Source organism: Sphaeramia orbicularis, chromosome 13 (assembly GCF_902148855.1).
Source record: "Sphaeramia orbicularis chromosome 13, fSphaOr1.1, whole genome shotgun sequence".
NCBI lineage: Eukaryota > Metazoa > Chordata > Actinopteri > Kurtiformes > Apogonidae > Sphaeramia > Sphaeramia orbicularis.
The window spans coordinates 14,536,429-14,559,319 of NC_043969.1; the positions used below are offsets into that span (position 1 = coordinate 14,536,429).

At 36.3% G+C, this 22,891-nt stretch overlaps 1 protein-coding gene across 1 annotated transcript; it reads left to right on the forward strand.

Moving 5' to 3' along the window:
- Positions 1–4,747: 4,747 nt before the first annotated feature.
- p2rx5 (purinergic receptor P2X, ligand-gated ion channel, 5) lies at positions 4,748–16,005 on the forward strand. The gene is made up of 12 exons (XM_030152540.1): positions 4,748–4,884; positions 6,591–6,741; positions 7,009–7,080; positions 9,651–9,726; positions 10,608–10,704; positions 10,972–11,052; positions 11,146–11,287; positions 12,442–12,575; positions 12,681–12,774; positions 12,866–12,931; positions 13,023–13,105; positions 15,172–16,005. The coding sequence occupies exons 1-12, from the start codon at positions 4,748–4,750 to the stop codon at positions 15,251–15,253; spliced, it is 1,215 nt and encodes a 404-aa protein (XP_030008400.1). The 3' UTR covers positions 15,254–16,005.
- Positions 16,006–22,891: the final 6,886 nt, after the last annotated feature.

The following is a 22,891-nucleotide window of genomic DNA, read 5'->3' on the forward strand; positions in this document are numbered from 1 at the left end:
GCTGTTAGCTTGTTCACCAGTAAGAATTACTGAAGTAAATGCATGATTATTGAGATTATTATTATAGATTATATTATTGAGAGCTGTAGGTCATAAACTCACATTATATGTCATGAACATGAAGCAGAAAGGATCCTTCATCATCTACAGCGAGAAGACACAAAGAGAAAACACAAACACAGAAGAGAAAATGCAAATGCACAAAAGAGATGGACAGTGACGTCATCCAATCAGCTTCAAGTGATGCCACCTGAAGGTACCTACCTTTCCCATTAAGAGTTAATGTTGTTGTGTTTTCTCTTATGCGTTTGTGTTTTCTCGTTTGCAGTTGCGCTTCCACTTTTGCAGCTGTGTTTTCTCTCCAGGCAATAGGAATGTCCTTCAGAGGACTGTATATTATTTTATACTTGGAGTACATTTCAGAGCCAGCCCTTTTTTGACATATACCGTCTTCAGTAAAGAACTTTAATCAGTAGCCTCCCTCTACTTTTACCAGACATTTGTACACAGGTATCTGTACTTCTAATTAGGTACTGAATGTGTACTTTTGTACCTATTTTCTGCCCAGGTTGGGGTGGGCATGTTTCGGATAAACAACTGACAGCTGAGTCTGAATTTTATGACCTTCTACAAGTAAATGATGAGATCCTATCAGATTGTGGATTTACCATCAGAGATAAGATCGCCTTGTGTGGTACTACCTTGAGGATCCCTCACATTACCAAAGGAAAAAAGAAGCTGTCTGCTCAAGAAGTGGAAACATCAAGGAGTTTGTCCAACATTAGAATACACATTGAAAGAATAATCCTTGATGGAAAACTTTCAAAATTCTGACAACTGTTATTCCACTCTCACAGGTGGACCCGTTAGATGACATGGTAATTGTATGAGCAGCATTAAAGCTATACTGTGCGATCTGGTATTTTATACTTTTCTTTTGTAATCTTGAAATGCTCCCTAATAAGTGTGTGGCAAACTAAAATGTCAAAGAAATCCACCAGGTTTTGGAACTTAAAAATGTTTAATTCTCATGTATTTCTGATAAAAGTCTGATTAATCATTTTATTTGGTCCGAATAAAACCAGTGGCTGAGCTCCCTGTCTGTCAGTCATCTGTTGCCGTGTCCCACATCTGATACTGGTGCCTCTGTATCTGATGTTTCACTCATGCTGCTCCTCCTGTCAAGGGGTGTGAATGGATAGGACTCAAATGCACAGTGCTAAAGAGAAAAATGAATTTCTTAACAGAAACAAAAACCAAGGGGAGCAAACAGAAAAACTGGATTGCAGCAGTCATAGTCCAGTGAATGAAGGATTGGTGATAAAGTCTGGATTAAGGCCCCCACAGAGTTGGGTGCACTTGACTCTGCAGACACGTCTGTACAAAGGCCAATTTTTACAACCGCTGTACTCGGTGTCACACAGTGTAGGATGATAAACGTATTGACTATGAAACCTCAAATGTCCACGGACAGTGTGTGCAGAGCCCGCGCCGCTCACAGTATGGCACAGTACACACGACTGTGGGAGCCTTTATTGTTGGGTGAAGAGGTGCAGTGAAGACAATGATCCAGCACTGAACAGATAAGACCCATAACCCTTCCGCTGCCTTCTTCGGGTCAAAATGACCCCCGGTTTGGTATTACCTCTCCCACTCTGACATTTTTGTCTTCCACAAAGTGTTGAACAACAGCAGAACAATACATGCAGATGGTACAAAATTATACACATACATGAAAACAGTGAGTGAACCAAACTGTTGCACCAGATTATAGCACCTGTCCCAACAATATATGAAATAAATAACAACTGACTTACAAACTAATCAATAGTGAGTGCATAAGATCTATAGAGGAATAATAAGCTGACCTAAAACCTAACCATAACCCCCCCAAAAAAAGATTAAAAAAACAACCCTAAGAACAGATTAAAATGACCAGTCACACTAGAAACAAGCCTTTCACTAAGGTTTCTTACTGAGCAGAGTGATAGACATGGGAATAAAATAGCACTTTAAGTGGTTAGTTTTACGTCTGTACTTAAATCTGGAATTATGTTGAACTAAATGAGTTTGGACAACATGACTTTTTCTACTTTAAACTTAGAAAACAATTTTTTTATAGCAGTCTATATATGAGCCTCTTACAAGCAGCATCAATGTTTTAATAAGACTACCCATCATGTTTTCCCAGTAGAAAAACACTGCATTATCTGATAAATATAGACGGTCTTCACCAAAAGAGAAAAAGGCTCTGCTTTGCTCGTTAGTACCTGCAATCATTTCTTGAACAGACTACATTAGATGAATAATCTCCCCGCTAATTAAAATGAAAGACAATTTCAGAGTTTAGACTGAAAAAGACAATTCTTGAGCCAATTTTAAATGTATTGCATCAGTCGGTAACACACAAATGATTAATGATTAGATTAATCAAAACTGAGTTAATTTAGCCAGTGGGTCCCAACTGGTCTGGCTTCAGAACCCACTATCACCCCTCAATGGCAAGCTGCGACCTGAATTGATAAAAGTTAAACATCTTAAATTCATTAAATGAAAACCTGGTGTGTTTTGCACCTGAGATAAATAACACAGTATGAAAACAGAGACAACAAGTTTAATGATAAACCAAACTGACCAGCAGGTGATGATGCTGAAGAGGAAAATATTCCCTTCATCACTAAATTCGGTACATTTCAACCAAAACTAAAACGAAGTGGCTACCAACACAACTGTGGGAGTACCCAGTGCCTTATAATAAAGTTTGTTTCATTGAAGCTTTACTGTGTGATGACTAAAGTGAATTCTTTTCTTACATTCACTTATAAATGTTACTGTTTGTTTTTTGTTCCCCTTATCATGTGTTCCAGAGTGTGTGGGCACTGCCAATGTACTGTTGGGTTGTAAGGTGCAGGAAAAACACCCTGGAGCTCTGAGCTTTCATTAAACAAATCCTCAGTGATAAATTATCTACCAATAATTTCTGGATGTTTCCACCTGGTTCTATGAACATTTTCATCTCTGATGGATCATTGTAGTAAATATAAATGCATATAATTTGTAGCTCCCATTTGATCACAGTTAACATCTCTTTGTGCTTCTATGCATACATCACCGTTAACCTGTGACACCACTGCAAAAAAATATTACAAGACTATTGTACACAGTTAGCCTCCTAAATGACAGTGTGTTCACCTGGCGTCTGGCGCCATCTTGTATTGATGAAGTGTAATGCTCGATGTTGCTGAAAGATGTGTGACTGGAAGGAAATACTGCGGGCAGGGGGGACATGTCCCCCCAATAATAAGGCTGTTCCGCCCAAAAAACAACAAGAAAAAACAAGAAAAATGATTTTAAATAATTCATCAAGCTCCAATGAAAGCACAATACAAGTGGCTCTATAATAATAAAAGTTGAACCATGTTTTTTTTTAGTTTTGGAAATTACAACCCCCCCACCCCCTTCCTCACAATGGTACAGTTCACAAGTTTCTCTTAAACTTGTAGCACGACCGGCAGGTCAACCGTTTCTATTTACACAAAGTCAGGCACAGATATGGTTAGACACCAGTCCAACAGAGATATAAAACCACCACTGAAAGACAGTAAGTCATTTATCACACCAACTGTTCAACAAGCACACGCTTGTTATTGGTACAACAAAATTTGTCCTTCTTTTTCCCAACTTCACCGCATTGTATCAGCATCCCAGTTAAGCTAGTAGCTAATGATTAATAACTGTTGTGCCGAATTCTACTCCCTGCCGAAAACAGCTCCCCCTTCCCAAATCAGCCATGAAGAGGACAATGTGCACCAAATTCACCCTGTCACACCAGAATACCTCCAAATGTGAGCTGCTAAAGTCATTTCACTCCTGTAGCTTCGCAAGCTTATTGTAATGGGGGATGCAGTTTTCGGCAATACATGGTGCCGAATTCTGCTCCGTGCCGAAAACTGCATCCCCAGCCGCGGGTGATGTAGTTTTCGGCAGTATCTGCTTTTATTGTTCTATATTTTGTGTGTTGTGTATCTAAGATTTAACTTTAGAAAGTTTTATATACCTTACAGTTTGCACATTCTTTAATATTAACCAGATTAAAAAAAAAAAAAAAAACATATCTGTGATATCTTACAATATTATTCATTACTTAATTGCTACACAGCTATGATAGTGTTAAGAGGTTGAATAATTCACAATTAATTTCATACCCTACAGTCAGAAAGGAGAAAATGTTGTGACAGGGTGAATTTGGTGCACATTGTCCTCTTCATGGCTGATTTAGGAAGGGGGAGCAGTTTTTGGCAGGGAGTAGAATTCTGCACAACAGTTACAAGCTCGTGCCGTGTTCAGAAACAACCCACCATAAACACCAGTGGATCTTTTAGATTAGTGTTTATCAGTGATGATAATGGATGAGATGAGCCTCCTGGATAAACAGTAACTCAACTTACTAATAGTTCAAACTACAGGTGGATGCAGTTAAATGTCATGCCCAGGACGGATCTAGGATAAAGATATTATTATTACTTTTAACATCATTATTTAAAACATCTGAACAACACTGTGAGGTAAGTTTCAAAGGAGAGTAGGAGGGAATGCCAGACAGCACAGTAAAAAGATACGATTTTTTTTTGTGTGTGGTCCATTGGTGTGAAAGCTGTAACCGGATATCGTGCTTCCTCATTGGATCCACACCGACGCCGATGCAGACGTCCCCGTCACGGTCACAGTGTCCGTGGACATGTGCAGGATGGCCGGGAGCATCTGCCAAACACGACTCCTCTCCTTATTCGACTACAAAACGGAAAAGTACATTGTTGCGAAAAACAAGAAAGTTGGGATTTTGTACAGACTAATTCAGTTATCAATCATCGGATATATTATAGGGTAAGTGGAAACTGTTAAGACTCATACAAAGTTGAAATTAACCAACACATCTTTTAAGAGCAGGTTCAGTTATTCTAGTTTTCTAACCGGTTTGTTGCTAAGGAAAAGAAAAATAAACGATCTAGATTTAACAGACTGGATTTTTTAATGCAAATTTATCTATAGACAATATCAAATTTAACCCTGACCTTTCCACAGCCTCCAGTCATACACACAGTTATTCACAAAGTTGGAATAAAATATTTTCACCTTTTTTCATGAATGATTGTAACAATGTGACTTATTCTTTATTGGTATAGTGTAACCTGGTCAAAGGTGATTACTGACGTCTATAAATAGGAATGAAAAGAGAAATGTGTCTGAAAACAAAATTATTCCAACTTTATGAGCAACAGTCTATCATTTTGCTTTTTTCTCTTATTACAGGTTTTCTGTCTTCTAAGTGATGACTGTTTTCTGTGTTCATCTTCTCCGTTTTTTGTTTTATTTAATACTTTTAGTGTTGCCACCAGCTGCCAAATCTGTGCAATCTTAGAACTATTGGTTAAGCTCCTGTTTGCAAACACAACATGAGCAAAACTGTGTCATTACTGTCTGAAGCCTGTGGCGTTCATGGTTCGACATTCACTTCACATGATGTACAGTATAAATGTATTTTCTCTGAGTTCAAGGTCTCTGTCCACCTGTGTATTATTGAAACAATAACACTAACTTCAATGGATTAGTAGTTTTTGTGCAGTGCAGGACCATCGTGGTAAAAATGTCTTGTACTGACTTACAGTGAAGCCACATTTTTAAGGTCATATTAAAAAAATACTAACACACTGAAATAAATATTTGTGTTGTGTTTGGCATTGTGTATTCAAACTGGGCATTTAATAATAATAATAATAATAATGATAATACATTGGTTTTATATAGCGTTTTTCTAGGTTCTCAAAGACCCTTTACAATAAGCAGCCAAGCAACAAACACAACAAAGGGGCAAAGGCAGTTATAGAACAGAAACAGAGCTAATACAATAGGGCAAACAAAGAACAAATGCTCAAGCAAAAAGGCAGAGACAGATACAGAAAAGAAAACATGAAAGAAGGGTGGATGAAGATGGAACAGGCAGTCAGTTGTCGTAGGTTAATCTGAAGAGGTGAGATTTGAGTTGGATTTTGAGGGGTTAAAATACTGAAAAATATTGAACATTTGGTATTTTTGAGTAGAGCTGAAATGGTTTAAAAGATTTATGTAGAAAAAGCAGAACAAAACATTGAAATATGATGATTTCATAGCAGTTTTCTGTGTGTACATTTGTGGCTCGAGGGTTGAGTGTATAATAGACCTGTGATCTTAGATTCAATAAACATGTCAAAACAGACACATTCTTACATAAATTCATACCATAAGCTGTAGCACAGTCATAATGATCATCAAATCAAAAAAGAAAATTGACAAAAATGTCCTGAGGGGTCCCCAAGGGTTTGGAAAAGTCTATATTTTGTTTGACATTATATGAAAATTAACCATAACCACATACAAATAACAATAACAATGTATTTACAATACATTACCTTATTATAGAAGGTTTTGAAAAGACGTAAGTTGGTTGTTTTGTACTTAACTTGGTTCTTCTTTGTTAATATATAGGATGAGGTAAATAAGAGCTTGACCACCGTGGAAGGAGTGTTTATTTTAAGCATTGCTTTGTTCCACAGGTGGGTTTTCTTAAGCAAGAAAGGCTACCAGGAGACAGATGAGGCCATCCAGACCTCTGTCATAACGAAACTCAAAGGCGTTTCAGTGACTAACACCTCTGAGTCTGGTGTACTGGTGTGGGGGCCGGAGGACTACGTCATCCCACCACAAGTAAAAACAGTGACACTACTGCACCCAATTCATATCAGAGCATTGTCCTAGACTCAGTAGATTTTCAGTTAAATTAAGAAGACATGGTAAAAGACGTGATTATTTCATGTACACTTATCTTAATTATTAATTTTTGCTCAATATGTCTGCTTAAATTTCTCAGGATTTAACTAAACTACAGTAATATCTTGCATCAATTCAGACTCAGGAAAAATATAGTAACAGTAGTAGTAAAAAGTCCAGTGACGGTGTTTTCTCTACATATAGGGTGAAGCTGTTCTTTTTGTTATAACCAATTTCTTAGAGACACCAAATCAGAAGCTGGGATACTGTGCAGAGGTAAGAATGAATTCAGTACCATCATAAATTCCAGTCATCTAACAAAGGCTGCTCTACATTATTATTTATTTATTTTTTAATTCTTTATAACATTTCCAGTTTCTTTCTGTTGTAAGTAGCTGGAGTACAATGCGCTGTTTAGACACTCTGTTCTCAAACCTCCTTTGAGTTCACAATGTGAACTGTGTGAGACGTGAGTGTTTACTTTAAAGTTACTGTATTTACTCCTTGTACTTAGGGATTTGATCATCTGGAAAGTATTCCAGCCACCAGTGTCACAAAGACACTCAGGCCATGTATGAGTATGATCAGAAAAAGGAATAATAACTAATCAATGTGCTCTTTACACTCAGAACCTTCATTGTGATGTTTTTAGTCAGAAACTGGTCAATAATGGAATTGTCATATAGTATTAAGTATTTTGCACATTGTTGGATGCCTGTTGAAATCAAATAGTTTATTTACTCTTGTGATTCACACTGAAACATGCACAAAAAATGGTAAAGATATATGACATTCATGTCTCTAATGCCTGTAAAATATTTGTAGGTGGCTATGTTACAGGACTGAGATGGGTGCTTCTATGAAACTGGGTTCATTTTGGTATCTGCCACTTTGCCAGCTTTTTTAGACCCAATAGTAAAAGAGAAATTTAGACATATTTCCCCCCAGGATGAACCTAATGATGACCTCATAAATGCAAAAAAAATTATACTCTTACTCTGAGCCATCCCAAAATTAATGATTTTTTAAAATAAAATATTGGGGCCAAAAATAGGAACAAAACTGGGGCATGAAAAGCTATCTAGGTGTCAGTGCATTTTATCTGCAAAACACGGCTTGAAATGGTCTTATATACAGCTATAAATAAAAACACTGTGTCAAATTTGACGATCCTCGTGGTTTTTCTAATCCAGACATGTGGCTTTTTCATGAATCTCAGTCTCATTCCAGGTTTTGTGTGTAACCCATTGTTTCCACTCACGTTACATGCAGAACCTGCCTATTTAAATACAAAAAAAGTGATTTTGCATCAGCGGTCATTTTTGTGAAACACTCTCCCTTGCATAATCCTACTATATAATGTACGTTCTGGCCCCGCCCCATGCCCCAGCGATGTGTGATCGTTGTGTGATCGATGTTGCAGCACAGAGGGCGTTTGCACGGGTTTTCCTCAGCCTTCACAGGCCTGATAGTCACCAAACTCACCAAATGAATACAAACATTACCTGACTATCTACTAGGCACAATTTTATGTCCATATTCAAATGTTGTGAGGTATGCTGGGCAATTTTAACAGGGTCCCAGCTCACCACAGACCGGGTCTCAGCTAACCTCAGACTAGATCCCAGCTCACCTTGGACCGGATCCCAGCTCACCTTGGACCAGGTCCCAGCTCACCTCGGACCAAGTCCGCACTCACCGCAGACCTTCACAGGCCCGATCGCTGCCAAACTCACCAAATGAATACAAACATTACTTGACTATCTACTAGGCACAATTTTATGTCCGTATTCAAATGTGAGGTATGCTGGGCAATTTTAGCCTCCCATGCTATCGTACAATGGCACCATGGGCACAATGCCGCTAATTAGTTCAATTCCCAAAATGTACTTGTGAGAGAATAAAAAGATTTTTTAAAAAAAATATTAGCGCATAATTTTCGTGTCCTTTTTACCGTGTTACATGCAGATTTTGTATAAATACAATATAAAAATGGGTTTTATCTGAAAAATTGTTTCTTTTTTTATCTCAGTAAGTATTTATTTTTAAAATAGACCCAAAGTGCTTCCAAACCTGCTTCATAACATTAGTCTACATCTTGTTTGAATTTTTAGCCCATTATGTCCTGTATTTAGGGACCAGTTTCATAGAAGTATCCAGATACTAAAGTTACATTTTATAAATTTTTTCCTCAAGTTTTAATGAATAATTTTCAATATCAGTTGCAGTTTGATTAAGCTCAGGTACATGGTTAGATAGAGGCAACAAACCTTTGTAGTTTCAGTTTAAGATAAGATCGAGTTTTAGGTTCGAAGGAAAATCTTTTCCAAAATAAACTAAATCTAAATCATTATTTGATTAAGATGAGCAAAGAAACAAACTGGAGAATGAGCAGAAACAGAGCCAGGAAACCACTAGTCTGCCTTTGCTCGGCCGCAGAAAAAGGCTTTTGGTGTTTAACGGCGATTGATATCTTGTGTTTGTATCTACTGTTGTCTTTCTGTAGTTGTGTGTAATTTAGTCGCGGTCATTTTCCTTCAAATTTCCAGAGGCTTCCTGGTATGTAAACTCAGCCTCTCTTAGTTTTCCAACATCAACAGCAGCCAGTCCAAGTGTGACACAGTCATAAAACATCGCTCTTGTGTATATTTCAGCTTTCACCAACCGCTGTGCCCCTGAAAAATAACGCACTTGAGTGGGAGCCCTAAACTCCCATGTGTCATGATACAAATAGGCAGTAAAACACACTAATGATAATGATGCATGATGAAAATATTACTCATGGTGGAGTACAGTGAGATGTTCAAACTTGTTATTTTGTTCTTGACCTTTTGCTTTGTTCTCAGAGCTCCAAAGTACTGAATGGACACTGTCGAGATGATCAGGACTGTGACGAGGGAAAGATTGTTGACGCTGGTCACGGTAATATTTGAGCTAAATCAGGGCTGTCAAACTCATTTTAGTTCAAGTTCCACATACAGCCTAATATGATATAAAGTGGGCCCGACCATTAAAATAATAGAAATAATAGGATAAGAACTTATAGATAATGTAAACTCCAAAGTTTTCTCTATGTTTTTGAGTGAAAAAAAGTAAAATTCCGTTATGAAAATGTTTACATCTACGAACTGTACTTGAACATAATATGAACAAATGTGAACAACCTGAAAATTCTGAAGAAAAATGAGTTTAATATTAATAATATTAAGCCTTAGTTTATTATTGATACATGTGCATCACAACTTATAGATCACAGTGGCTCTACACATACACAAAACATTTAAAAACAGGCAGAATATTGTTCAAATTCCATATACTTCTCTTAAGACATTTCAGGTTATTCACATTTTTTTGTAAAAGGCTAGTCTATAGATGTAAACATTTTTGTGTAATTTTCCTTTTTTTTTTTTTTTTTTTACACTGAAACAAAGAAGAAAATTTGCGTTTTTCATTATTTATAGTTTATTATGATAGTATTTTACTGGTCTGACCCACTTTAGATTGAATTGACCTGAAATGATTTGAACACCCTTGATTGTTAATATCTTCAGTGTAATTTTTGCATTTCACAAATTTATCCCAGGGACTGGATTGAAACATTTCTTGCTCCCACTGTTGTGTTTCTTGGAAATGTGAAAATAATTAAAAAGATATACAAATATAAAACAGAACAGAGACAGTAAAAGGAGTATTCATGGTATTACAAGAATGTCTGCTTCAAACGCACACTTCAACAATTATAGTACTATTATGCATCTGGAGATCTGGATGACTTAAGCCTGTTTAATTCTGCTGTCTTGTAGGAATTATGAGTGGTCGCTGCATAAGAAAAGATGAAAATTCAACCAGTACCTGTGAAATTTATGGCTGGTGTCCCACTGAGAGGAAATACAAACCACAGTAAGGAGCTGCATTGAAACTTTTTACACATGAAAAGTGAAACCATGGTAAATTTTTTTATGTATTATATCTATTTGCACTGGGACCTGAGTCTGTATTTCTTTCCTTCGTGTGCAAACATAGGAATGAGTGACAATAAAAATGAACCTTGAGCCATTTATCATTAATTAAATTTAAAAAGCATGCAAACACTTTCAGGACAATAAAAAAAAAATATTCCTCTGTGTTCTCTCATTGACTGAGAATGTTTTCATGCTGTGTTTACAGAGGACCTCTGCTGGCAAATGCCGAAAACTTCACCATTTATATCAAGAATTTCATACGGTTTTCCAAATTTGCCTTTTCAAAGTAAGTTCCCTTGTATTTCATTTATAACTCACCAGAACACCTCTGTGTAAACACAGAATGTGCTCTTACATCTGTGTTCTTCTTAATTCTGAGGTCCAATGTTCTCAAAACAAATGATGACTCCTATTTGAAGAAATGTCGATACGATGAGGAGCTGCATCCTTACTGCCCCATCTTTCGACTGGGTGAAATCACCAGGCGAGCTGGACACAACTTCCAGGACATGGCTGCATTTGTACGTAAATACCACCCACACTCACATTTATCTACATGTATAAATGATTGTGGCTTTGTCCATGAAATGCACACATGCAGAAAAAAAGGATATACCAAAGTATTTAACACATAAAGACCCAGGGCTACTTTTTTGGTAGTTCCCAAATGAATTTTTCTCTCGATTTAACTTTTTTTTTTTGTGATTTATCACCATTCATTATTGTAGTTGCTTTACCTTAAGCCACTACAACGGTGTGGAAGGGTTCAACCTGTTGTATTTTCGACGCGCGAATAAATGAATGTCAGGCTGGGTTTCTTTGTGTTTGGATATGCCAATCCATTTATTTTACAGTATAAAGTCCAAGAGTTCATCACAGTTCACAATTGTCTTTCCAAATACTCTCTACATATAAACAAAATAGGCTTCTTAATACAAAAGAAAACATTCCAAACGCTGGCCAACTCAATCTCACGCTTTCATGTTTCACAGTCTGAAAATTGTTTGGGGCTGTCCTCACACACCTCGCCCACCTCACACAGCAAGTATATGCAAGTTTGCCACACCCAAGATGAGTTGCACCTGTGGCAATCATCACAGCCACACCCACTAAACAATTAGTAAATTAAGGTAAAAACAAAAAAGAGGAATAAACAAACAAAACTGTATTTTGGCTCCAACAATTATAATATAAATTCTCTGAATTTTGCATTTTTTCAGTGAAATTCAGGTGTTTTCCCATATTGAATTTACTGATCCTATAGATTTTCATAAAAAGCTCAAGTTAAAGTTGGTGGTTATTATATCAAAAACAGAGAAAACTATAGAAAAAGTGACTTTCCCAGCAAATATATCAATAACTGAACATAAAACAAGTATGTCCATCCACTGTCATTTATCAGACTACATGAGTTTTACTGGTGAATCAATAGTATAGAAGATGACGCCGTTTCCACGGTAACTACGGAGCCTCTGAACATCCACATGGGTCATATCTCATGACCATGAAAAGAATTTTACACCAATTATTTAAATGTATTGATAGGATTAGTGGATCAACAGTTACTAAACATTTTATTTCAGTAGATGCTTCTGGTCACCAGTGGAGGTTTGGGTCTTTATGGGTTAAATGAATATCTCCATGTGTTAAATAGTATGAATGGTCTGTGTTTCAGGGTGGCTCCATTGGTATAATGATAGAGTGGGACTGCGATCTTGACAAAGGCGACTCCAGATGTCATCCACGGTACCACTTTACTCGTCTGGACATCAGCTCAGACAAAACAGTTGCAATGGGATTTAACTTCAGGTAAGTCTCATCTTATACAGACTATATTACAAAGCATATACATAATTATAAAGAGGATCAGATTTGTTTTTGTTTTTTTCTAATATACATTTTCTTTTCCAACAGACACACTCGCTATTATAAAAATGAAGCTGGTGAGAGCTATCGGTCTCTTTTCAAAGTCTACGGTGTTCGATTTAACATCATGGTGAATGGAAAGGTAGGAGAAATGTGAAAAGTGAAATGTATGTAAAATAACCTGCTGAAGCTAAAATGAAGGCTTTTTTTTGTCTGTGATTTGTTACTCATAGGCAGGCAAGTTCAGCATCATCCCAACAGCCATTAATGTAGGGTCAGGACTGGCATTGATGGGAGCTGTAAGTATCAGATGTTATTCTGCTTCAGTAAAGTTTTGCCTTTTTGACAAGTGTGATAATTCAGACACTAAAAATAAGTTTAATTGAACAGGGAGCTTTCTTCTGTGACATGGTCCTTCTCTACCTAATGAAGAAGAGCACGTCTTATCGAGAGAGAAAGTACGAGGGATCTGGGTATGAGTCCATTTGCTCTAATTTCACCCCTTAAGTTTAACAGTTACATGATTAATAAAGTGATACAGGCAGTGTGGATTAAACTGAACTAAAAACCAAATTTCAGAAATGTTGGAATGTAAGCAAAATCTGTGTTTGTTTAATTCTTGCAAACCTTTATTTAACATCCAAAAGCACAAAAAAAATAGACCAACTCATTTTATGTCTTTTATTTTTTTCAAAGTATAAACAATAAAGATGAAAACAAATTATGCAACTCAGTGATAAATGGGTATGATCCACAAATCCATAAGCTATATAACACAAGGAAGAAACTATATATTTATTCTGTGCAGAAAGTGAGTTCCATGGGAGTTCCCAGTGGAAACGTGGTGTGGTCAGACAAGTCCATATGTCACTTGTTTTTTTAGAAAAAAACAGCCAAGGGTCAATTGAAAAAAATAAAATGAAAATGACAATTTGAGTCTTTGAAGCAGCAAGAAGGGACAAGAATTAGAGTTGTTAATTAGTATAATTAAATGAAATATGTTACAGGCCTCACAATCTAAACTTGGTCAGTGAAAACATTAAAGATCTATTTTTTGTGTGTGTGTGTGTGTGGGGGGTCAGTTAAATGAAGGATGGAAGAATTAACAAATCAGGGATATTAGTTTTAATTGTATTATTTTTATTGTATTTTATGAAATGGCTGAACTTTTCTGGAAATGGGGTTTACAAATTATGAGGTTTTAGCCTCACAAACCCATAACTTTGAGTGAAATAAAGTCCAACTAATCCTCAGGTTGACTGATGTCATAAAATAAAATCACACTGTGAATCAGATGTTTCCTAGAATTTATTGGTGAATATTTACAATGACATAGTGATGATCTGAATCAAAAAAAGTGTCAGGTTTTGACTTGTAAAGACATTGTCAGGATCTGTGCCGGTGTGACTCTCAGCTCTCCCTCTGTCATGATCTGTGTCTGTGTGCCCTCAGCTCCTCCCTCTCTTCATTATCAGACTCACCTGCTGGCGCTGCGTGGCTGCAGCCAATTACATTTTTGCCTATTTAAGGATTAGGATTGCAGCCATGCAGCGCTGGTTCATTTCTCCTCACTCCTTTCCATAGCCCGGACATTTGTTCATATTCATCCACGGACTCTGATACAGGTTTTGTATGTTTTCTTTTTCTGGACTCTGTCTTAGTTTGTGTTAGGTTTCCCGTTGTTTGGTTTTCATTTTTTTTTGTTAAATAAACTTGTTATTTTTTCCCTTCAGTACTGTGCATTTGAGTCCTCTCTTTTTCCCCCTTCGTGACAGAAAAGAAACACACACAGACACAGATCATGACAGAGGGAGAGCTGAGAGTCACACCGGCACAGATCCTGACAGACATTTATGCCTTTATGGTATACAATAATTCTAGTTTCATACTGTGAATCATCTGTTTGTGTGCAATAATATGAGAAAAACAATTAACATAAGAAAATGAGAAAGATCTGTCCGCTTGTTTTATGTTACATAGGGGTCAGTGTCAAAATCCTTTTAGAAATTGATTTTATAAGCACATATCAGGATTACTGAAATGTATGTTTTGTATTTAGATGGATTTCAGGTCATCTGAAATTACATTTCCACCATATTAAATCAAAAATGCAACTGAATGCAGCAGAAAATAACAAATGATACTCGAGAATGATTATTACAAAACCTTGAAATACACTTGACGTAGTTTTATTTACTATTAAAACCAGATGGGGTGTTTCACTGAGATTTTCACCTTTTTGAAACAGGTTTAGTTGTTGGGAACAACTCTGTTCCACTGATATTTTTAGTGTCATTCCCAACATATTCTCTTAAAATTGATTACAACCTGAAATTTTTGACCACAAAATCCTCAAAATATGAAAGTAATTTGTGGGAATTTAACAAAACAGAGCAAAAAAAAAAAATCACACAAAAATTGTGAATAATCAATGAGCCATGTGTTGAATAAAGATTTCACAGGGATAATTAACACATATTAAGGTTCTGTAATTCTGGTTAATGACTTCTTTTTTGCATACTGTGTGTCTCTTCCACAGACAATCAACAAAAAAGACATCTGAAGATGATAGTGTGGAGGACAGAAAAGACGCCACAGAGCAGGAGAAACTGGCATTTTAAGTTTTTCATAGTTTGTAACATGCTTATTTTGTCTCAAATGTACTGAAAAAGAAAGCAGTCACATACATATAATACATATAATACATATAATACACAGCCTGGCCAAAAAAGTCCCATAAGCAGTATTTATTTGGACCACATTCAATGTGAAAATTATGTTTCATGTTCCCTGAATCATTCTCACAGTTTGAACCTGATGAATCCTGATATTGTTTAATCTTTATGCTTTCTAATAAATTGTTGTTTAAGAAATAAGAAGCTGCTCACTGCATCTGTTAGGGTCAAATAACCTGTTGTAGCTGAAACATATCAATCATTGCAGTATTTATCCAATGGAAGGATCTAAACCACGCTGTTATCCTTAAAATTGAAATAATTTTGTTTTCAGACACATTCCTCTTTTTATTCTTAATTATACATATCAGTAATCACCTTTGACCAGGCTTAGTGATTACATACTGAGCCGCCCTTACATTTTATCTATCAAGAATAAATCACATAGTTATAATCATTTCTCGAGAAGAGGTAAATATATTTTATTCCAACTTCATGGGCAACAGTGCATTTGCTTAGTTGAATCCAGTTGAGGTCTTTTTTTGACCAGGTTGTGTATATTTTACAGAAATCATTTGTTGCCATAAAATGAAGCATTATGGGCATGAAATAGAAGATCTACAGTGTCAATTTATTTTCTGACTGAAATCTATTTTTATATGTTGTTTAAAAGATGAATTAAAAACTACAATTTTATCATTTTTAATTAAATATGGCAGGTTAAACTGATTGTGTGTTAGATTGTACAGTAACATGCTTGAGTAGTTTTTTTTTTTTTTTTTTTTTTTTTTTTTTTTACAGAAGCTTAAGTACATGATTTATTCATCAACATTAAGTCAAAATAGGATATGGGAATGTTATTCACAAAAAAGGAATTAGGCCTCTTTTTAAAGGTAATGCTGTTTTCATAGAGAAGAAAAGATGTGTGTTTGAATGGTTTAAAATTTTAATAAATATTGACAGTTGAACTTATATCTTTTGTATCGTATTTTTATTACTGAAAATAGTTAACTGTTGTAAAGATTATATTGCCTCTCTCTCTCTGACACACACACACACACACACACACACACACAAAATAATGCTCATGTAACTGTAAAGTGCTGCTATCCTGCAAATTGTACATGTGAATATCCCTGTAAACTTAATGGGAAAAACAGTGAAAACTTCCTGTGAAGCCCATTACGCGTTACAGAATTTTATTAATATAATATGTGACACTGTGCTGTATAATCATAGTTAAAAGCACATAGGACTCTTCATAAAATGTATCCTACTATATAATGCACGTTTTGGCCCCGCCCCATCGATGTGCGATCGTTGTGTGATTGATGTTGCAGCACAGGAGGGCGTACAGGTACAAAGCCGCTGTTGCACCACGGGAGGGCGCTATCATGCAATGACACCACGGGTACAATGCCGCTAGTACCTATAATCGCAAGAAAATTAATGTTAAACCAATGAAGTTTACAGTCTGTACTACATAAATATTTTCATTTATATGGTCAACACTTACATGTCTAACTTTCATTGATTCATTTTCTGAACCCGCTTTATCCTCATTAGGGTCACGGGGGTCACTTGGGTCACTTCCAGTTTCTTACGGGTGAAGGCGGAGTACACCCTGGACATTTCGCCAGTTCATCGCAGGGCTGACATATAGAGACAAACAATGGGAAGCCGGAATACCCAGAGAGAACCCATGCAGACATGGGGAGCAAGGTTATTATCGTTAACGAAAACGAACGAAATGACGAAAACTAAAATTGAAAAAACATTTTCGTTAACTGAAATAAATAAAAACTCTAATTAAAAGAAAAAAACGATAACTAACTGAAACTGTATTGTGAGCTTACAAAACTAACTAAAACGTATAAAAATTATGGATACAATTCCCTTCGTTTTCGTCTCTGTCAATGTCGGATTGATATGAAATTAATTTATTTCACTTCAGCAGTTTGAGCTGGTGACACCATACGACACTTCACAGTCTGTCATGTCTGGTCATTTGTGGTTTCCAGTCGTCTTCTGGTCCCCACTCTACCTGGAACATACAGACTAAAGCTGGGACACAGCAGCACAGTCCTGTCTGGGGTTTACTGTAGTCATACATGGGTCGGGTTTTTTTTTTTTTTTTTTGGCGTACCGTGTGTGTGCGCGTGAGTGACAGACAGAGCTGAGCTAAAGGACAGAGTCAGTGTTGAACTAGCATCCAGGTTAAAACTGGAGAGTTTATCACCATGAAAAGGCCTTCCAAGCCCTGAACTGCACAGTTTAGAAGAGGAGAAAAGAGGAGGATGAAAACTAATCCAATTACAGAGGTATGGAACCTGTTAGAATGTTCAAAAACGTTTGATGTTACTAGCTACAGCTAGCTGAACTGAACTGAAGCAAAGTTAGCTAATAATGGAACTGGAGATGATTAAGAGATGAGATATCTGCTAAGGAGTGGTTGACTGATGAGGAACTGGGTTATATATGTTTATAAGTGGTTTGTATATGTTTCTGTCTGCTTTAACTGCTGGTTAGCTGGTTTATAATAGGTTCCTATCTGGTTTAACTGCTGGTTAGCTGGTTTATATATGTTTCTATCTGCTTTAACTGCTGGTTAGCTGGTTTATATATGTTTCTGTCTGCTTTAACTGCTGGTTAGCTGGTTTATAATATGTTCCTATCTGCTTTAACTGCTGGTTAGCTGGTTTATATATGTTTCTATCTGCTTTAACTGCTGGTTAGCTGGTTTATATATGTTTCTATCTGCTTTAACTGCTGGTTAGCTGGTTTATATATGTTTCTGTCTGCTTTAACTGCTGGTTAGCTGGTTTATAATAGGTTCCTATCTGGTTTAACTGCTGGTTAGCTGGTTTATATATGTTTCTATCTGCTTTAAATGCTGGTTAGCTGGTTTATATATGTTTCTGTCTGCTTTAACTGCTGGTTAGCTGGTTTATAATATGTTCCTATCTGCTTTAACTGCTGGTTAGCTGGTTTATATATGTTTCTATCTGCTTTAACTGCTGGTTAGCTGGTTTATATATGTTTCTATCTGCTTTAACTGCTGGTTAGCTGGTTTATATATGTTTCTATCTGCTTTAACTGCTGGCTGCTTTGTGCATCTCCTCTCATGCTTTGCACATCTTCGCATTGTTTCACGTAAGTGACGTTGTGTATGGATTGCACCCCACCTCAACCTGCTATAGGGAATTTATACATTGTACGGTACATTGTGTCTCTGCTCAGTCCATGAGCCGCCCTAACCCGACCCCCAAATAAAGTGTCCAGGGTAACACATATCCACGCCTCACTAATTTCTTTGAATAGGATGATGAGGAATATAAAATATATGAAATAACTAAAACTAATACTAAAACTAAACTAAACTAAACTAAAACTAAGCATTCAGAAAAAAACGATAACTAATAAAAACTAACAAACCTGCTCTAAAAACTAATTAAAACTAACTGAATAAGAGAAAAAAAAAGTCAAAACTAATTAAAACTAAACTATAATTAAAAATCCAAAACTATTATAACCTTGATGGGGAGAACATGCAAACTCCACACAGAATCGGCTGGTGTTGGAATCGAACCCAGGACCTTCTTGCTGTGAGGTATGAGTGCTATCCACTGTACCACTATGTCGCCCACATGTCTAACTTATTTATTTAAATATAAATAAAACCATGACTCATTAAAAGGCAATTCTTGTCAATACTGCCATTTCTTTAGATCACTAATAATCTGACATCATCCACATAACACTGATTTTACGTTTGGTAAGCAAGCTTGGTCTGAGTGTTCAATAGATTCTAAAGAAAACAAAAACTTTAATAGTCACAGGGTAAAGTTTAGACAATATTTCAGCTTTTATTTTAATAAATCAATAACTCGTCAAATACAAGATCATAATAAGAATACAGTCGATAAATACATGTATAAATAAGGTCAAATTTTATTTATATAGTGCCAGATCATAACAAATGTTATGTCATGACTCATGACACTTTACATTCAGAGCTGGTCCACACCAGACTCTTACTAAGCCAAATCACAGAAACCCAACAGGATCCTCCACGAGCAAGCACTAGTCTTTCTATCATAACTGGCACATATTAACTAATGCAATGATTTCTCTAATTTGGTCTTTTTGTCCAAATATGTCACAGGACTGGACCAGACTTTGTATTGAAATTTACATCCACTGCGTCATGCATCTCCTCAACAAACAAACATATATACCGTACCAAAAACAGGGGTAAGAAAGCTTATTGTTTGTATGGGATTGAGGTAGTGTCAGTGCTTCAGTTGTGCTCTTAAGAGGGTGCTAGTCTTTATTTACAGTATTGTACAGGAAGCTCTTTTAGAGGTAGTTCTTTAGTTCTTTAGCAAGTGTCTTTTAGAGTATATATACTAACCCTAATGCCAACCTGGCTACTAACCCACTGTTGTGTTGTGTTTTGGTCTGTCTGTTTTTTTGTCTCGTGCTGTATGTAAAGCTGCTGAATACTTGAACTTCCCTCAGGATTAATAAAGTATCTATCTATCTATCTATCTATCTATCTATCTATCTATCTATCTATCTATCTATCTATCTATCTATCTATCTATCTATCTATGACTTCAGTTGTCCACCAGATGTCACTATTACTGAAGCCTTGAAAATCTTTTGGCACAATTCTAAGGAAAGCCTCAATTCTTCATGAGGCTTCTGCCTGTCTGTCTGTCTGTCTCTCTCTTTCTCAAGTCTTACCTGTTTTTTTGGCTGATTGCATCATTTTGGCCAGAGGAGGTGGAGCTACATTTTGACATGGATTCCACACTGTCCTCATCCTCTGAGTCCTGTGCTTCAACTTTACTGGCACCTGGGTACAAAAAAATAGACTATGATTTCAGTGGCTGATCCAGAAAAAACTGAAGGGGGTGGGGGGGGGGGGCAAGAGAATGGTGGGGTCCAGGGTAGGAGCACTGGTGGGAGTTCAAGGGAGCAAAGCAAAGTTAACATTATAAATGCTTCAATACAGGGTACTGAGGAAGGACAAAATACATTCAACACTGTGAATTCACATTTATGGAAAAGTGGATGAGATAGATTACATTTTACAAACACACACACACCCACACACACCCACACACACGCACACACACATGCACTATAGTTGTATGCACTAGTAATTTTCCTACAGATATGAGGAAAACACTGATGAGGTTTCAATCACACCATTTACTCTGAGGGTTAGGATGTGGAAGTGTACAACTGAATAGCACATTTTGAAATAAACAGCATAAAACATTTCAGCCTACTTCAAGTAAAGGTCTTTATGTTTTCTACAAAAGGGTGGAAAACAAACACCTCGGGGCCTTAGACCAAAGTGTCAGAAAGTGACCAGATGGGATTGGAACCACTAAGAAATAACTTTTAGACTCACAGAAAGTGATAAAGCAATAAAAACTAGAATCACTAGAATCAACTGTTGTTGTTTTCACCACTGGACTCAGGTCTAAAGTAAAAGAATGAAGTTTGTTGCTGAAATCACAGCATTTCTTCAACACAAAAGAATTTGATTGTGATTCTTATGAAGGTGTAATGTTATTATGTGATGCCATGTTCTTTGCTAAGTTCACCGTTTAGCTTAAATTGTGATATTTCTGAACTTCTTTGGACCATTCCAAACAGATCTTTAGTGCAGCTGTTGACACCATAAACCACAGGTGTCAAACATGCGGCCTGGGTGCCAAATCTGGCCCGACAAAGGGTCCAGTCAGGCCCTTGGGATGAATTTGTGAAATTCAAAAATTACGCTGATAATAACAATCCTTTTAGTTCAGGTTCCACATTCAGACCAATTCAATCTCAAGTGGGTCAGATCAGTAAAATACCATCATAATAACATAAATAATGACAACTCCAAATTTTTTTCTTTGTAAATGTAAATATTTTGATGTATTTACACTAAAACAAAGTTTAATTTTGCAAAAAAATGTGAATAACCTAAAATGTCTTAAAAGAAGTAAGTACAATTTTACCAATATTGTGCCTGTTACACAATGTTTTGTGTGTTTGTAGATCCACTGTGATCTGTAAGTTTTAATGTACGTGTGTAAATGATAAACTGAGGCAGAATATTGTTAAAATTACACTTATTTTTTCAGTTTGTTCATGTAATTCACATCGTTTGGAAGGATAGTAGATGTAAACCTGTTCATAATGTAAATTTACTGTTTTCACTCTAAAACATAGAGAAAAGTTTGGAGTTGACATTATTTATATATTATTATGTTATTATTTTATTGGTCCGGCCCACTTCAGATCAAATTTAGCTGAATGTGGCCCCTGAACTAGAATGAGTTTGACACCCCTGTCATAAACCGTACAGAAAATGAAGGTGATTTGTGGTTTTACTGTTTTCTGTCTATAAACAGAGCAGGCTAACAGAGCTATACTGTAAACTATCAGCTGATGGAGTGACAGTATTAATTTGACAACCTATCAAAATCAGCAGCTATGAGTTTTACTTTAAAGGAGAAAACTTGATGAGACCATAATACAAATGTGCGTAAACAATTAACTTGATACTTTAACCTAAAACAACCACCTGAGGATGTTCTCATGATTCACAACACTTGTAAGTATGGCTACAAAGAAAAACTGTGTCTCCTTCTATAATTCTTTTAAAATGTTAATGTTAACTTTAACCTAAAACAATAAAAAAAAAAAGAATAGTTACGGTTACAAATGACTGAAAAACGCTGGAGCTGTGGATGAACAAACACTGTTAAAGAAATCAGAAAAATGCTGAAGTGAAAACATAAGATAACTGACAACTTTCCGTCTTTGTCACTGTCTAATTATTACCTGGTTATGTTTTCATCGGGGTTTGTCTGTTTGTCTGTTAGCAAGATAACTCAAAAAGTTATGGACAGATTTTCAGGAAATATTGGTACTGGCACAAGGAACACATGATTATATTTTGGTGGTGACTGGGGGGAGCTGATCTCTTAATTAAAACAAACTATGTGAAACTCAAGCTTCTTTAATCTATTTTAAATGTTAAAAACAACCTTCAGCTGTCATTAACAGCTATGTACAGGTTGGTATTGTGTGTCACAGGTAATGACTCACCAAATTCCACATCACCACTTCCGTGTAACTAGTACATTTCCTCAATCTAAAGTTATTTAAGTATTAAACTACATGCCAAGGCAGTTTTTTTTTAGCAACAGTTTCTTCAAGCAGCAAATTATGTGCATTCTTAACCATAACATTGTCAGATATTATACCTTATAGAGTCAAAGTCATTCTACAGCTTTATGAATATAATGCAGAGTAATACCCAAGTCTACAGCCTGAGAAAACAAGACTAAACCAGTACAGTTCAGTAGTATGGTGCAAAATTTTAGTGCTTTACCTCTGGGGTTAATCTTTTCTGCATGAGCAAAATCAAACCTTAAGTCAGAGGTCTCAAACATGCGGCCCGGGGGCCAAATCCAGGCCACCAAAGGGTCCAGTCTGGCCCACAGGATGAATTTTTGAAATGCAAAAATTACACTGAAGATATGAATCATTTTAGTTCAGGTTCCACGTACA

Coding starts and splice junctions, on each gene's coding strand:
- p2rx5 (XM_030152540.1), top strand. CDS start 4,748: ATGGCCGGGAGCATCTGCCAAACACGACTCCTCTCCTTATTCGACTAC. Junction 7,081..9,650: donor AGCTGGGATACTGTGCAGAG/GTAAGAATGAAT, acceptor CTTTGTTCTCAG/AGCTCCAAAGTACTGAATGG. Junction 13,106..15,171: donor AGAAAGTACGAGGGATCTGG/GTATGAGTCCAT, acceptor TCTCTTCCACAG/ACAATCAACAAAAAAGACAT.